Genomic DNA, 17636 nt, shown 5'->3' with positions numbered 1-17636 from the left:
TGGACCAGCACCCATAACTTGAGTCTGATGATACGCCCAGACTTACAAGTAAGAATAGCAACCTCTTCTGTGAGTGCTGAGCAAGTACTTTCGTCATTTGCTTATTTGGTTTGGCTATATTCACTCTATGACTTAGTTTCTAAACTTGAGTTCATTCAGAGTTTGAGCTGAAGAAGCAAGAAAGCTTGACCTCTCCATTTTTCTTCACTTTAGGAATAAATTCTAGGTATGAAAACATAGTAACAAGAAACATTGCACTCCACTCTCATTATAGAAGATTTCTTGCTTCTAAACCCAGTTAAAATGAGAGAATTGAGATAAAATGTTAGGTTTATGACATTTAAGACCTAAGAGAAAGTCATAGCCTTCAGAAAGTTGCAACTTGTGCAGAAAATGTTGTTAAATCCAATCAGACCTTTGCTGGTCTCCAGGGGAGGATGTGATTGTGTTATTAGAGGATTTAACAGGCATATGCGTACAACAAAATAGACCCTATGAGACCAGAAATAAGTACAATGATTGAAGGTTTGGAGCTTGATTAAAAACCTCACACAGGAAGAGACGAATCCTTCACAAAACGAAGCTAATGAAATTAGGATAAAATATGACTGTGTTTCCTTCTTAGATAACAGAAACGTGTCTTCAGCCCTCTGAGCTCAACGCAGTATGTTCAGATCAGGGAATTATTTTTTATTGTGCTGAGTTTTCCTTAGAAATACCAGCACAAGTCTCTTGCATTTGCTTTCAAGGTGAGCATTCACTCAGGTAGTGGGATTCCAACAAACCTGAATTTCAACATTTAACCACTCCCTTAAATTCAATGATCTGCAGTGTTGGAAGTCTTCAGCGTTGCAAGATGTGCAAGCTTACAGTTGAATACAGACTTGTTGTATCATTGTGCCAGGTTGCTAAACTTTTATGAGAGTGAATGCCACTTGTAGCTAGAGTTCAAATAATAGTCTCCTGCACTGTAGATTTACATGGTTCAGATTTCCTCTTTGGCATAATGCTTTGTTTTAATTTGGATTAAGTTGTACAATGTGCATAATTGTGTAGAAAATAGCACTCTTCAGGAAAACTATTGCACTTCCATAATTTTGTTATAAATTAGTAGTTATCCACTTTAATGGATTAAGAATGTTAAGCATACTCGATCAAGCCACAAGACTTGATAATATTCTATGTGGTGCCAGCTAGAGAAATTCAATCTCTAATTCTTGCCATAAGACTAAGAATTGAATTAGGTTGTCTTAAGTGTGCAGGTACAAGAGACTGTCCTGCTGTAATTTAAGAGCTCTGACTATTAATATTTTAATGTGTGACTCAGTTCCTTTTTGGACAATGAACAACTTCTAAGCCTTATGTTGTTCATTGGGTTGTTAGCCCCAGGTTTGCTGTTCTTTCAACATTCTTACACTGAGAAGTGCAGGGGGAATTATCCATTGGAATGTAGTTAGAGTGGCTTGAAACTTCAGTAATGGTCAAATATATACATAAAATGGACTTTTAAATCTTATTGAAGGTGACCAGTCTAACTGGTGGCTGCCTGCCTCTTTGACATTGGCTTAGCCACTTCTCAGACTGCAGAAAACAAACCTGATGGAGAGGAAAAGGAAAGGTTCTCTACCAGGTCACTTTTGAAGTAGCTCAGCAGTAAGCCTAGTGAGCTGGCAGAAAAGGTCAGTGGGAATGGAGATGCAAGCCTGAAGGTACTGGGGCCAGAGAGTCCCTGAACTAGATTGACTTAAACTGCTTTACTAATAACAGACTAATATTTTGTTCCTGGTTTTAAGGGGGTAGGGGGATGTTAAGCAGTTTTTCTGCTTTTTATTGGAGGAGAAGGGATCCTGGGTTTTGAGGTGGGGTAGATGACTTTTTTTTGGACTAGGGGAGTTTCATGTATATAGTTCTAACTACACACAGTGGGTATCAAATGCTGTTTTAGAAATAGCCATTAGCGGACTTAATACCAGCAGTGATCACTGGTTTGCTGCAGAAATTGCTTAGGCTGTATTTTCATTATACGGTCTTTCTACAGTGTCCATCAGCTCTTGTTTAATATGTGAATGTACATTGTCATGGGGCTGTACATCGTCTAGTCAGCTTATTAGTTCAGCCTGTGTCCTTGCGCAACAATGATCTGTCCTTAATAGCAGAATCCTTAAATAATTGAGTTGGACAACAGTAAAGAGGCAAAACAAGTTTTTATCATTTGGAGTGGGTGCGCGGCTTCCCAGGTATGCCAGAGCTCTGCTCAGGGCATTTGGGGAAAAGAGGGGAAAACAATTCAGAGGGACATACTTCAGCAGATTTGTATTTAACTTCTTGTTAATGCCAGTATAGTTTTTTGCCTGTACTTGAAACTTCTAGGATAATTTTGAGTCTTTGCTTAATTTGGACTACTCTTACAGTTGGGTTTGGTCTGAGCTATTTATGACAGGTCTTCCTGCAACTGGGATCTTATCAACACGGGGAGAAAAAAATGGAAAAAGCTGCTGTTTCTTCCTGGTGTGCACTCTGATTTGAGGTTGGGATACTTGTGTTGAGCACAAATATTCGTTGCAAACATTGGGTCTGACAGCTAGTCGTAGAATGCTGAAGTTTGTGTCTAGGTCTAAATCTATTGAATTAGAGGGCAAAGATATTAAATGACTAAACAAAACCTCATGTGCCAAGTTCTTCTGACATGCAAAAGTTCGGTTGCTCATTCAAAATTCAAAGTATGTTTTGGACCCTAACCTGTTTGGTAGGTTGGTTTGTTTTTTTTTTTTTGGTGGGGGTAGGGGGGGAGATGTTGGGAGGCAGGGGTTGTTTGGGTTTTGTTTGTTTTTTACCCTAGCTATTAGGTAATGAGTTGAAATACTATTTACAGCAAAGAACTAAAATCTTGATATGAACGAAGGTTGTTTACAATTACAATTGTTGATTAACTACTTTTTTTTTAATGTGAGAATGGAGGGGCGTTGCTTGAATAAGTCAGGACAAGAAAAAAATTAATTCCAGTCATTGCTAATAAGTGTACCGTTAAATAAAAACTTTGAAATTGGTTCAGTAGTCATGTAATTGCAACTGCTTTCTAATATGCTGTGCTTTTTTCTTCTTTTTTTTTTCCCCCCTTAAAGGTTGTATTGGAAACAGAAATCACAAATAAGTCTGCTTTGAAACTTTATGAAAACCTTGGTTTTGTGCGAGACAAGAGGCTGTTCAGATACTATTTAAATGGAGTTGATGCACTGCGTCTTAAACTATGGCTGCGTTAAAAGAAACCATCACATCAAGCAACTGACGTCTCAACAGCGCAGAGTTGTCCTTTGCATGCAATGCAATTTGTACAAAATTGCTTTGCAGGTGGACTTAGTAATTTCCATGCAGCTCTTAATCTGTCAGTGTCTCATTGAGTGTCGCACATATTTGTTGCACTTTGGCATGGCGCATTTGTTCAGAATTAAAACCGATTGTTTCAAACTTCGAGTTCTTTTGGTACCAGCAAGATGTGCCAGTTGATAGCCAAGATATGTTCATTCATTTGCAAGTCTACTGACTGTATTACATACACAGTGAACATTTTATCAAAGAACCTGTATGTGGAACGCGACTTTTGGTTCCAGAGAAAAGCCAATGTAGATTGTAAAATTCTATAAGTATACTAACATTTCATACAAAAATTGCCATAGTTTTCTGGAAAAAGGCTTCAATTTTAGGTTTTATTTTTCAATATTGAATTTTCCATTCTTAAATATTGGTACCTCAGTGATTAGTGAATGAAAAAATGTATTGTAGGGTGGGGTGTGTGTTACAATGAGTAACAGTAACAATTAAATTGCGTCTGCCAGTGCCTGTATAGATAAGTATATTTGTCTTCACCTCTAAGTTTGGAGTGCATGCTTTTATTCTTTTACTTTCTTCAATTGTCTTTGCAAGAAAATTTCTGCTTTTATTTAAATTCTGGATTTGATAATAAATTATTTCAGATTTTTATAATTTGGATACTTCTCCCAAACGAGGGTTTGGAAGGCCCTTCTTTTCTTATAGCAAGAAGTGTAAGCTATTTTGAAAACCTTGAGTAGCTGCTAAAAGAGAACCTGATGTCACCAGTAAATCTCTGCTGGTTTTGGATGCACTTTTTTTCGTTAAAAGAGTGAGGGACTTTTAAAAGAAGATATAGAAAATTAATGTAAATTGGTATGATTTTATTTAATCAAAATTATTGCTAGAAGCTCTGAAAAACAGCTATTTTCAGATAGTTGGAACAATTTTTTTTCAGATTCAGATTGCTTTGCTTCAGTGTTCTAAAATGCTTCAATCTTTGGTTCTTGGTCTTGGAAATAAATTTCAAGGTGTATTGTATGCATTTTTAGCTGCTCTCATTTTCTCTAAACTTACATGAGCTAAATTATTGGGGGATTTTTTCCCTGTAAAATCAAAGCAGCAGGGAAGGACTTCTCTCTCTCTCTCCCTCCCTCCCTCCCTCCCTCCCTCCCTCTCTCTCTCTCTCTCTCTCTCTCATTTGCCCTTGCTCTGTTTTTCTCTATTTTTTTTTTTTTTCCTTTCTTTAATTGGGCTTACATAGGTTTTACCAATACCGATCAATTTTTTCAGTAATTACAGTGTCTAGGCTTTCTTGTTCAGTGTGATTATATAGCCCAGTTCAATGAATCAGTTCAGTTGGGTTGTTTTTTTTTCACTTTGACAGAAAAGGTATTTCTTGACTTGTGGAAGCACCTATGTAATCTGTGGGAAGGATGAACTCTCAGTGAATCCGCTCTTCTGTAGTTGAGCGTACTCTTCAGATTTGCCTTACTATGCCTTTTTTTTTTTTTTAGGGTTTGGTTTGAGTCATGGGTTTTTTTTGCTAATTACTGTACACTTAAAAACAAAACCAACAAAACCCCTACCTCCAGTAACATTTGGAAAAGAGCCCTGTGCAGGAAAACTGGATTTAAAGGAAAGCCTTATTTTGCACAGACCAATCGCACATGGTGATGGACATTTCTTACCATGTACAAATTATGAGTTGTATTTGAAAATAAAGATTTTTAATGGAAATTGGCCCTTCTGAGTTTTCTGCTTGTAGACACCATTTGTGCTTTCGAGGGGGTTTGTTCCTCTCAGTAAAGAAAACTCATATTTAAAATGGTGCCCAAAGCGTTAACAAACTGGAGTCTGTAATTCACAGGACACATTGGAGTTCAGCGTAAAGCCTGTACGTTGTGACAGGATAAAAACTTGTGTTCACGTTATCCCGATCCCTCAGGTTTGCCAGTTTCTCTGGGTGGCTTTTCAGGCGGTTTCGTTCATAGTTAAGACTGAAATGTTGGTAATGTTAAATCAATCGAAACAGCCTTCTCTCCAGCGTGTTCCAGTGGTCCAGGACGTAGCGACCGCTCTGGCTTGCTTGAACTGCGGAGACAGATCAGGGACGTTTCACGCCTTGTTCACAGCTGTTGGACTTGTATCGCAAATTGCAAACTAGGCTGTCTTGTGTGTCTGCTGATGTTTAAAAACTGAAAAGCCAGACAGGCAAGTTTTCGATTGGTTAATATTTAAACCGTGGGTGTCTTCAGATTCAAAAGCTGACTTAAAAGTTAGCCGAAATCACTTTTCATGAAGGCACTGCCAAAAGCATCGCTTCTGAGCGAACTTCAAATACAATTCTGTTTGTTTATTGTAAGAAGTCATTGTCGCCATGCGCGTTTTGAAAATGCTGCGCAAAATAGGTGCACGTTTCTTTTAAAAGAGCCCATTGCCCGAAAGGTTCTGACATTGCTGCTGTGTAACACACAGTTCACTACGGAAGATACTGAAGCTGTATGTGTTGGTGCGTATTAAAAGAAACAGACTTGTTCTCTGTGTTGCTTGGGATCTGGATATCAAGTGGGAAGTTCCAAATTTGCAAAGAGATGAAAATAGGTTTTCGAAAGAAATATAGCAGTGGTTGGTTATTTCTCATGTCTGTTGCTAAAACACAGTCCTCTCCCCCTTGCCTTTTGCATTGACAAATCTAACTAAGGAGTTGATCGCTTTTCTGTTTAAATTTGCCCGAATGTTGCTATTGGCTGACATGTCGGTATGGATGTTTGCATTATATTGTTTTTTAAGAAATGATCAGGTTCATCACCTCCAAGTAAGGTAGGCATAATCTAATTGGCATTGCATAGTACGTCACAAACTATTTTTCAGGGCACTGCAAGACATTGCTAAAACTGAGTGCTATGTTCAAAAAAAAAAATTCAGGTCGTGTATAAGCGTTGCAACCTATATTGGAGTTCAGGTATCAGGTGGGCATCTGTGAAAATATCAAGTGTATCTCAAAATACTGGACTGCTGTTTTGAGTGGATTATATTCTTCTGTCCCTTTATCCTTTTTGATGAGAACAAAAACAGTGGGGTTATGAAATGTACAAGCTGTCTAAATACAATGCAGTCAAATAAATGGTTAAGTTGTTTATCTATTTCCTTTTGAATGGAAATGTTCTAATGATTGTTTTGCTTTGTCTACAAAATACGAATACGTGTTTATTCTGGAGAGAGAAATGGTGGAAAAATTTTTCCAAGAGAATTGTTTATCGCTACTTGATTTTCATTTCCATGCCTCTGTTAGAAGCATCTTAAATAATGTTTATATGAACATCAGTGTCATGGCTGAACTAAGATGGATTTTTTTTTTTTATATCTATTAAGTTATGATCAATGTAGTCATTCTGGACTTTCCTGGGAGATAAGGGTGGGGATTTTTTTTATTATTTGAATTGTAATAAGCAAGAGTTGAGAACTGCTTGCAGCCCTTGCAAAGCTGAGAACAATCTCTCTTAACAGTGTACGCCAGAGCCTATGGGTTTTGAAAATCCTTTGTGCTTTATTCCCTCTACGATTATGTTTAGGCTCCTAAAGCTTTCTAAGAATTTGCCGGCAAGTGTTGTGCGTGTTTGGCTGCGTGTTTGTTACGAGGTGTGCAGGTGACTGAGAGTTGTAACCAACTCCTGCTAGAAATCGCTGGTCGCCTGACAGCAGCTCCAAGTCTTTTGTTCTTCCAGCTTCTTTTCCGATTCCTTACAGCCAGGCTGCCTGATTAGTAGAGTTCAGTGTGAATTAAGGCTTCAGAGACATTTTACCACTTCTTGCACTTCTTTCTATTTGTCCGCATAGTAGGAATGGTTGTAGGTAAATGGAAATTTCTTTGCAACTTCAGGAACTGGATGCTGGGTGTTGTATGTAACTTTTTATCTGGTCATAAACCAGTGACAAACAGCCCTGCTGCTTTTTTTACTCCTCCAAGTATTGAATTCTGTGCAAGGTAAGGGTTAAATTCTTTGTCTTGCACTGCGATGTATTTATAGCCCTAGTATAGTTAGTATGCATGGGCTAAAATAGATTTGGAGAGGCCTAGCATTTCGTTTAATGTGAAATTATAAGAAGTCATCTTCTCACAGATAGTCCAGACTATACAAGACTGGTTAGGTAGTATTTTTAGGAATGAGCATTTTATGTGTTGCCCACCAATGCACACTTAAAAAAATCTGTGATTTCTTTAAATATGCAGTGCAGAGGGATCCCGAGTTATCACTTGTACAGGGAAAAGAGAGAGATCTCTAGGTCTGCAGCAAGGTTTTTGGTAAAGAAGCTGAGGCTTTTCTCCTTCCATTGCTCTCTGACTCCCTGCGGGGAAGACAGGACTGTGACTACACTTTACTCTTGATCATCGCTCTCCATTGTAAGGCTCAAGGGTAAGGTAAAAAAGAATGAAATTCAAAAGAGTTTAGAATAGATGAAGTATTGATCTTCTAAACTTGAAGTGCTCCACAGGAGGACATTCCCCCTTCCATGAAGTCTGTGTGAGCCCTCTTCAAAGGAAATTGTGGATACCTGCAGTTTCTGTGGATTCAAGGTGAGACTGAGCAAATACTTGGAAAGGGGAATCTGTTGAGAGGTGCTAGGTAGACAAACCGTAGGAGGCTCAGGAAGCTTCCAGAGCTGAAAAGCCTCAGCAGCTGGGAGACCACTGGGCAAAGCATCACCTGCTATGTGTACTTGCCCCAGCCTTCCTTTTCCCAAGACATCTTGTGGCAGTTGTTCCCGTATTCCCGTTTTATGGCCAATACTTGAGATTAGAGACTGGACGGGATGGACTCTTGGTCTGAGGCAGGGTACCAGCGCAGGACAGAGCCGTGCAGCCATAGGGCAGGGAACTGGCTGGCTCACAGGGGCCGCTTCCAGCTTTGCAGGCTTTAGAGGCTGAAGAGGCTCTTGATCTGTAGACTTTGGATCTGGGGCTCTGTAGGACCAGTGGTGCTTTTATTCAGTAATATTCCTTTGCTCTAATACAGTGCCCAGAAAGCTGCCCTGGGGATAACCAGAGTTTTCTATGCATTTTCCTACCAGACCAGGGGTCTTTCCTCCTGTACGATCAGAGACATAAGTGCAATACCTTGTTACAAACTAAGAATTGCTCTCTGACCGTGGATTTTTTTCAAATATGCCTCATTAAACGATGATCAGTTTTTGCACCTTGCTAGTAGTACAATCGCTGAAGTGCAATTGTTTTCTTCCTTCACTGAACATCTGTTATAGTTTAGAAAAACACAGCTAAATAAAAGAAATGTCCCCTCTGTCTCGCTGCCAGCAACTGCTATTGATCTTTCTTCAGCTGCATAAGATCAAATCCAATTTATGATTTATGGTCTGCACAGTCTTCTGCCAAAGCTCAACAGCAGGTCACTGCGTGCTTTTGTCGTATATATTTGTATTACCCATAGGCATTACGTTGACGATTCCTTGATTTTAGGTGATTGAGTAGGAAATGAGAGATATTCTTGGTTTTAAAAAACCTGAGAAGAAACAAGAACGTACTGAAAGTTTTAATAAGACTTTTTCAGAAATTGTAAGGTCCCTGGGACACACACATACACTCAGATTCAGATTTTGTTAAATATCAGTATTTGAATTCCTTTTAAGCAGGGACAGAGAATGATTCCCTGAATTTTTAGCCGTTGCCTTGCAGGTGGCTGGAACACGTAATCTCCAGGTGGGAGACACGGATTTAAATTCCACCTCTGCATCAACCAGAAGTTCCCTCCTGGACCTAAGAAATTCTCCAACAATCAAAACTGAACCCAAAGAGCAACAAAAAAAAATTGTCCAAAATGTTTTTTGACCTTCTCTGATAGATGTTTTTCCTATTTTTTTTTGCCCCGGTAATGCCTTGAGGTTTGGGGTTTTCTTTAAAAAAAACAAAATAAAGATGCAAAAGCAGGAAAAATCATTTCTGCCGAAGCGAACGCTTCTCGCCAGGTGCTGGAGAGTGGGAGAAGCTGATAAAGAGGAGGTAGTGGCTAAATATGTAATATGGCAGCTTAATAGTAATTAGTGTCTACTTTCTTGTTTCTGTCTGTAATAAGATACAAACAAAAAAAGGAAGCAGCAGGTGGTAAAATACCAATAAAGATGAAGGTTGAAAATGTAGGCGAGTGGGCAGCTTTGCTAAAAGAAAGCTTTATGCAAAGCTAAAGTTATTACTGATTTTATAAAGCAGGGGGCCAAACCTGTTAGCCGTGCAGCCCCCTTCCAGACAGGACTTTGAAAACACACGTTCTGTCCGCTTGAACGCACTCCTTTCCATGAGCAATTTAGAGCAGACAACTAATTGAATGCTCTCGTGTTGCCACGGCTCCCTCCCGAGGGATGGTTGCACTGGAAAAGGCTCTTAGTCTAAATCAAAATTAGTCTTTAATATTGGAAAGAACAAACAAATGAGCCCTCCGAGTTTGATGCATTTGATGCAAATGGTTGATGTGTCACTTCTGAATTGCGCTAAGTGTGCTTCAGCCTCATTGACTCAAAGCATAAGGGCTTGCTGGAGGAGCTAATTATATTAAGAAGAAAACCAGCTGCTCTTCAGCCAAATTAAGGATGTCCTTCTTTCTTGTCTCCCTTCTCCGCACAGCGACATGCTGATCTGAGGGGCCTGCAGCTTTCCAGGGAATAAATGGCAGTTTCAGGTGATACAATTTGCCAGAAAAATCTGATTTTTTTAATTATTTTTTTTTCCTCCACATTTTTTACACAGATGACTTGATCCAGGAGCCTTTAGGTTTTCTTAGGTCTGAAGTCTCTCGTGTCTGGCACAAAGTGCGTTTTTGCAGCTTTAAAATGAGCTTGTTGGAGACGAGTGAGCTGGGCTGTCTGAAAATGTAAACAGCCTCAAAAAAGTAAATAAATTGGGAAGTGGTTCAAGCCGCAAACGGCAGTCAGAGTCTTTTCTGCAAAGAGCAGAGATTTTTATCTCGCTGTCTGAAAGTGACATTCAAAAAATTGCTCTCTTGGGGCTGGAAAAGAAGTTCATCACTACAGAAAACAGGGCTGGATATGATTAAAACGAGAAAGTGTTCTCCTTGGGGTTTTTTGTTTTATTGAAGTGAAAATTGAAAAGCTGGCAATCTCTGGGCTTTCAATGAACCAGCAATTACTCGAACAGTTTCATATATAAGCTAATAAATGGAATATGTAGAAGGCATCTACATAGGTGCTACCTTGCATTGAGCAGCCTGTTAAGGGATGGCATTTAGTGGCTGCTATGTAGTCTCAGGATACTCAAGCCTATATATCTTACCGAAATATGCCAAAAATACATTTACTGAAACTTAGAACGTCCATGTTTTGGCTCTGTCTGTGTAGAAATAGCTTTTCTATCTCTTGACAGCAATTCTGTAGTTCTCTGTGAGATTGTTTTGAGTAAACTATGCGTTCTTGGAAAGTCCTTCGGAAGAAGTGCGCTCTGAAAACTTTTCCAGCTTCAAAATCCCAGGAACATTTTGAAACCTACAGAAAGAAGCCTTTTTCTTTTGCAGATCCTGGAAGTGACTTCTAGTTTTTTGCTCACCAGCTGAAGAGCTTAGTAAATACTTCCAAGCGTGGAAATAAAAATCAAAGGTTTCAAAACCCACTTTTTAAAGATCTTTTGCCAGCTTCAGCCTTCTTCCACTCCTGTTTGAGCTTAGCAAACTTTTAGTTTTCACCTGTTCTAACACTGAAAGAACATATTACTGTGAGTAAGTTTTCTTTAGTAAATAGTTTCCAGGGAGATTTACATCTCTTTAAGCTGCAAATTTCTGATCCTTGAAATTCAAAGATAATTTTTTGAGGTTTCTTTCAATTGTATCCCGCTCCAAAACTATCTTCTGTTAATGTGCATCAGAAACGCAGCAGTGTTGCTGGGGCTATTTTACGCTGACTTGCTTCTGAAGCATCCCCCGTTGTCTTACGGTGCTTTTGGAAGCTCTCCCTGCTGCCGCACAGGGCAGCATTCCTGCAGGCAGGGCAGGGAGCGCCCACCCCATCACCCACGTGCGAAGAGGACGGTACAGCCGTGCGTTCACTTGGATGCAGTCAGCATCGGACAACTGGTTTAGGGCAGGTTAGGAAAGAGCTGCAGTCCACAGACAGGGAGAAAAAGAGGAAACTGAGGCAGGAGACTGGGTGTGCTGGCGTCCTTTGGATGCACAAATTCTGGAAATTAAGATTGCTGCTGCTTTGGTGGTGAGTGCCGTCATCGTACCTTGGAGCATGTGGATTGTCTGGGTCTCGTACAGATGGGAGGGCTGGGATACACCGTGGGTGTGTATCCTCAGGAAACCTGCAATTTTCATCCTCCGCGCCTTTCTTCTCTCTCTACAAGAAAGAATGACTTCAGCGAGCGTTAGCCTGCTTAAAACACCGGTTGATACGTTGGTGGGGAAAATGCATGAAAAAACAGAAAGCAAGAATTTGGTTTGGGAGTTACCCTTTGTCGGTGCTTAGTTATTACAGGAGCCTGATCTCGCGGACTTGCACCAAAGCAGTTTTTGCTGGGAACTTTATGCAGCCACGAGGATTAATCCTTAAAGCTGGTCCTGACACAGGACACTCCGACTCCTGTGGCTCAGATGAGGCTCGAGGGTTAGACTGCGTCACTTCACCAAAGAGAAACCAAATTTTTCTTTAAAATTAGGACTTTAGGAAAAAATGGTGAACCGCAGTTAAGTTATAGCTAACAAAACAGTAATAAAGCAAACCATCCTTTAGTGGTCACCTGAAATAGCAGCTACATCAGAAGCTGTCTCAGCCTGGGCAGCTCTTGGAAAACTTTGGAACAGGCAATAGCCTCAGTTAGGACTTCTGAAGCCCTGCTGCCCATCCCAGCCATCCTGGCTGTAACCCTGCCTTGGGACGCTGCTCCCTGTTACCCAGCACGGACAGCAGAAGGACCCCCTGGCCGTGAAACTACAGCCACAGTCCTACCCCCCGGTATTTTGGCCATTTTCCCCATTTCTTGCTATTATCCAGCAAGAGGTTTCACCGGGGTGCCCGCAGACCTGGGCAGCAAAGGTGTTGAAGCAGGTATGGGGAATAGGGTTGGTTTCAAAAGGCGGCGTGAAAAAGTGCATGAAGGTGAGTAAAACGGAGAATTTGGTGGGTTATTTTCACCATACACATATCAGGTGTAGATAAATGTGAAGATCCTCTTAATGGGAAGTCAAATCTCCTTTAGAAATCTGCTAGTTTCCTAGTACATTTGGCAAGTTGAATTTCATCCCCCAAATTTGCGTATCACGGTGCTGCCCTAACCTAGGCCAGCTTACCCCAGCGCGCGCATGGATTTAAGCAGTGAATGAAAGCTAAAACCACCTTTCCTAAACCTCAGGTTATGCATGATTTAAATGGTGCTCACAGCCTGCTTTTCCATAGACTGGCCCAACTTGCTTAGAAATGAATAGAAAATTATTATTTTTTTAATTTAGAGGCTATGGGAAAGTTGCAGTTCTCAGACACAGCGCCATGTGTTCACTGGTCTCCGACTGCTTGGCTTACTGCAGATGTATGAGTCAATTTTCAAACTGTTCTTTATCATGGGCTTACATGTTTAATTTGGTTGATTTACGCTTGTCTGACTCCTCCGACCACAAGCACACTGGCATCGATTTGGCTGTAAACACCTGGATACAGGGCTGGGGGGCTTCAGACTTCTCCATGTCCTTGCTCTGAATCCCTGGTGGTCACTCAAAAATCTCAGGGTACGGACCCCATACAAAGAATTTGTCCTTTCAAGAGAAATGTTTCATTCAGAGTAGCCAGTTCTTGCTCCATGTTAACATCTGGGCACCTTTTAAAGACAAAATTTACTGCAGTTCAAGATTTTTCTCCTGTGAAAGTCTCTGTAATGCTTCCAACTGCTTTACAGTCTGCTGGCTCCTACGGCTGTACCCCACACTGCTCTTTATCTAGTTCGACAAGTATTACCAGGCTGCTTTCCGAAGATCTGGAGTGTCTACGGTGCGTCTGGATTCTGCTGGGAGTCTGCTCCACCGCTGCCTGCACGATCCAGCTCGTGTGAGGTGAATAATCTGCAGCAGCAGCAGTTTGGGCTTGCTGGCGTGACTGGTAAGAGCTTTACATAGAAATGAGGCAGAAGAAGGGTGGGATACACAGGTCTAATCTCTCTGCTTGGTTTTTAATAGGAAATAAGAGGAAAAGCAGGTGGGCAAGGCTGTGTGGATGGATAAAGCAGTACCACAGGGCAGAGGATGGGGAGCAAGGACACCTAAGTCCCATATTTTCATGTGCTTTACACACACGGGCTAAACCAAACCTGGTTAAACATTTTCTTCCTTGACAGTAAGTGCTTGGTTACCCATCCCTCAAATTACCCTGCAGTGCTGGGGAAAAGGGATAGGGGCTGGGGAGTGATTAGTGGAAGAAGAAGGCGCAATGAGAGGTGTGGAGGAGATGAACTGTCTCCTACGTCTCCTGCATGGAGACAGGCGCTCTGGCTGGCTTGCAGGGGGATTTGGCAGATTTGTGGGTGAAAAGCATGAAAATGTGATGCCTGTTGCAGAGGGTTCAGGAGGTTCTGCACTGAAAGGGCAACTCTTAATTCATCTGAGGGGCTGCGTGTGGCCAGGAGGAGACACCTGAACAGGTCAAGAGGTGATGTCAGGAAGACTAACCAAAAAAACCTTGAACTCTGGTGCAGAACGAACCACAGGACCCTGTGGAAAAACAGAAGTAGGGTAAAAAAGCAGTCCTAACTGCGGACCAGATGTGTGCCCTCCTCCGAGAAGGTTGTGTCCTCTGGGAAGGATATACACCTTGTGATGTGTTTCTGCTGGGTTCGTGAGCTGAACCAGCTCCCAGAAAGGTTTAGCTAGCAGAGGAAAGGCTGGGACCAGAGGAAGGGAGAGGTGGACCTCCACGTATCAGCTGTGATGGACCGAGAGCAGCTCAGCTATCATGAGTAACTTCCCTCGGAGACGGTTCAGGTCTCAGCAGCATGTTAGCAATGCTGGCAGCGCTAACTGTCCTCTCTGGGCGTGTTCCCATTGAGTAGTTTCCAACTCAGTTATAAAATAACCCAGATTTTAAACCCAGATTAAACCCTGCTCTTGTGCACATCTCCTCTAGGAACAAAAATACCTGCCCTTGAGCCTCTGGGTTTCCAGCCCCCTCTGATTAACCTTTCTTCCCCCAGCGTGATGCAGCAGCAAGGACCCTCCTGGAGGAGAAGGAAGGCAGAGGGACTTCTCAAGTTGCCCCCAAGTTCTGTGTCCACCATGTCCCCTGCCCCAACATGCACGTGGCCAGCGAAGGACCATGTCCTTCTCATACAGGCACGCTCTGGCTGCTCTGACATGTCGCAGAGCTGAGCCTCCTCTGGGATGGCTTAAGCAGGCAGATCAATTTTTTCATGTTTAAGAGCAGGGAATTAATCACACTTGCCAAATCCTTCTTGGTAAACAAGATTAAGCTTGAAATTGTAAAACCTACTTTTCCATTTGAAAATTCACTTGTTTCCTTTTAGTAAAGCTTTTTCTTTCTTAAGAATGCTTTTGGGGTTATTGTCTGGTTCTGGCCACTCACTGAAATGGGAAAAAATAATGAAAATTTGTGCAAGAGCCCTTTCTCCTTCAGGTAGGAAGAGCCACCTTAGAAGGTGTGGGCTGCGTCCCCCTGAGCCAGCTGTGTCCACTCCGAAGCATCGCAGGGGGACGGATGCTCCGGGCTCCCTGCTCAGAGCCTTCAGAAAGGCGACAGCTTTACTTCATCTGCTTCAGTACCGAAATATGGTGGTGCTCAGGTCCCTCAAGAGGCCTCTGAAGGGAACTTGAGCCCAAGCCCATGTAATTCTCTGAAAAACCACCATGGGGAGAAATACATTGGCTATAAATGACTGAGGAGCTACGCCTCTTAAACCTTTAGGAAATGTATTGCTGCAGCAGAAGGCGTTGCAGGTTGGGAACTTGGGCAGAAGCTGAACAGCCTCAGCTAAAGTCACCTCAGGGGATGGGGAAAAAAGCCCACGTGGTTCTTTCAAACCAGGCTCTGCTTTCCTGATCTTCCAGCACATTTCACTGGAGATATCTATCTGGGACAAAAGGCTGGGTTTCATGTTAACAGGCTTTGAATGTATGGGTAATGCACTTGCTTCTCCAGGTGTTGGGTGATTGGCTGTACTCTGAAAGCAAGGACATTTCTCTTTAAGGTTAGGAGCTTCATGGGCATTTATTTGTCTGGTCACTAAAGTAACACCTTTCTTCTCGTGCCAACAGGAAGGTGCTGGTGCTTTCTGTGCTGTGAAAAAAGCATCAGCAGAAAACCTGAGACGATGTTATTCCCATGTTTGGGGGTGGCTGTTTGTTTTATTTTTCTGTCTGGGATCTTTCTGTTTGTCTTAAAAAATGTCATCTTTCCTGGACTCTTTGATATGCACCGAGTGGATGATTAAGTGCAGGAAGCATCCAGTCTCTGGGTGTGATTTGTATGCTAATCAATGAAACCAGCACCGCTGAATCGTATTACACTTGGACATCAAAGCGGGTCAGTAGGGAATGGCTAGAAGGTGGTAGCCGTGGGCCCGGGGAGCTGGTGGCGGTGGCTGGAGGCATCCCCGCAGGAGTGGAAGTCCCGGCGGCGAGCAGGGTAAGACTCGACTTTATGCCTGACTCACTGGTGTTGTCTAATAGGGGAATCTGCATATGGTTGGCAAAATCCACCACTGAAGGGAAATAACTTCAGGGAAAACGTTGCCCTAAAAGCATTTCATTATTTTTCTTGTGACAGAAGCCATCTGAATAGAAGCACTTTGGTACACTGAGCCAAATTCTATAATGCCCTCCTCCTCGATTTTGTGCAACCTGCTTTGCAAAAACACCACAGTTTCAAAAACAGCCCTTAATGACCATCAGTCCCATGAACCCCAAAGGCGAAGGACTTCATTCTATACAAACAAGCAAAACAAATAGGTAAGGCTGCCATAAGCGGTGTTATTTTCTCAGTATGGGGCATGAATCTGAACACATCTGGGTAAAGAGTAATGATTTTCTTTGGAGGTTTTTGTTAGCACGGATTCACTCCCTGCTCCAAATCTCAGCACCGCTCTCCAATTCCTGGTGTGAGCACAAAGGCAGGTCTTATTGTGCTTAACTAGAACATCAGTTACAGAATCTGAGCACTTGAAAGCTGGGAAATGAAGAGGTAAGACCTCATTCATTTTAACTATTTCCACATCATAACCACTTACATGACTTTTCTTGACTATATACAAAAGCCTTTTCCATCTCTGCAGCTACCTAATTCCAACTCAGACAGATACTTAGCAGTCTTCTCTGTTTTTTTTTTTTTATAATAGATTTTTTTTTTTCATTTTTTAGTGTTTCACAATTATTTTTCTGTTTCTTACACAGATGAAGACCAGGCTGCTGTAATTTAAACACCTGGATCAGAAAACTCATTGGTGCATTGCATCAAAAGAGTGAAAGCGGCGGCTAACCTTGTGTTATGCACAGCTGAACCTCTGTTTTCCCACGGTAAGTGAAGATGCATCGCGCTGGCTGTGCCCCAGGTCTTTGAAGTCCCCTGTCCAGAAGTAACACCTTTCTGCAGAGGCCACAATCCTACAGAGAGGAGACCAAACATCTGATCCTACAGCTGCAAAATCATACAGTCTTCCAATTTACTTGAAGGGAAGCCCTCTGCCACCCCCACAGACCACCATACCCATCAGGACTGCCGTCAACCCAGACAAGCCAGGTGCTCCCACGAGGCCATAAAGCTCATTCCTGCTCTTGCACGTCATTAGCGACCTCCCATCGACACAAGCTGGTGCACACATTCACCCGAGCCCTTGCCGTACCGAGGTCTTTAAGAGGGATGGGAGTTTTGAGAAGGGAACTGATGAAACAATATCTCAGTATCACTGTCTTGGAGTAAAACCCCAAAGAGACTGAGGCGTTTCCCCAAACTCTGCAGAGCTGCTCTGCTTTGCCTTTATCCTAACTGTGGATTTACACTCCCGGCTGTTTTCCTGGCTGATACAGAGGAAAACCTCAAGTATGATATGCCAGAGATGGGGGGCTCAGACAGGGGTTCTCGCCATGGGATGGCAGAAAGGAAGAAAACAGGGCAGAGCTGGGAAAATAAGTCAGAGCAGTGTGCATCTGGCTGGCAAAGCAAAAGCTGGGGCTGCCTCCAGCCCCATATACCCTAATTTTTGAGCCACAACTGCCAGGCTGTCCAGGTCTCCAGCACCAGCAGGACCACGGTGGCTTTACCTCCTCATCACACTCTTCCCCTAGGAGATGGTTTATTTCGCCTATGCCTGAAGCCAT

The 17636-nt window shown here is 42.3% G+C and overlaps 1 protein-coding gene across 5 annotated transcripts in view; it reads left to right on the top strand.

Annotated features, from left to right (window-relative positions):
- The window catches only part of NAA30 (N-alpha-acetyltransferase 30, NatC catalytic subunit), a 29438-nt gene extending 15690 nt beyond the window's left edge, over positions 1-13748 (top strand). For 4 of the 5 annotated variants that reach the window (XM_087748058.1, XM_087748059.1, XM_087748054.1 and 1 more), the window contains one exon: positions 3123-6454. In XM_087748058.1, the coding sequence (XP_087604184.1) occupies positions 3123-3260 (138 nt within the window). In that variant the 3' untranslated portion in view covers positions 3261-6454. Of the gene's footprint in view, positions 1-3122; positions 6455-13213 lie in introns of those variants that run through there. The other variant, XM_087748057.1, reaches the window with a different exon arrangement.
- The last annotated feature ends 3888 nt before the right edge of the window (positions 13749-17636 follow it).

The sequence above is a fragment of the Nipponia nippon genome, unplaced genomic scaffold (genome assembly GCF_047370975.1).
Source record: "Nipponia nippon isolate SJK-2023a ecotype South Korea unplaced genomic scaffold, ASM4737097v1 scaffold_11, whole genome shotgun sequence".
NCBI lineage: Eukaryota > Metazoa > Chordata > Aves > Pelecaniformes > Threskiornithidae > Nipponia > Nipponia nippon.
This window is presented reverse-complemented; position numbering and strand designations above follow the sequence as displayed.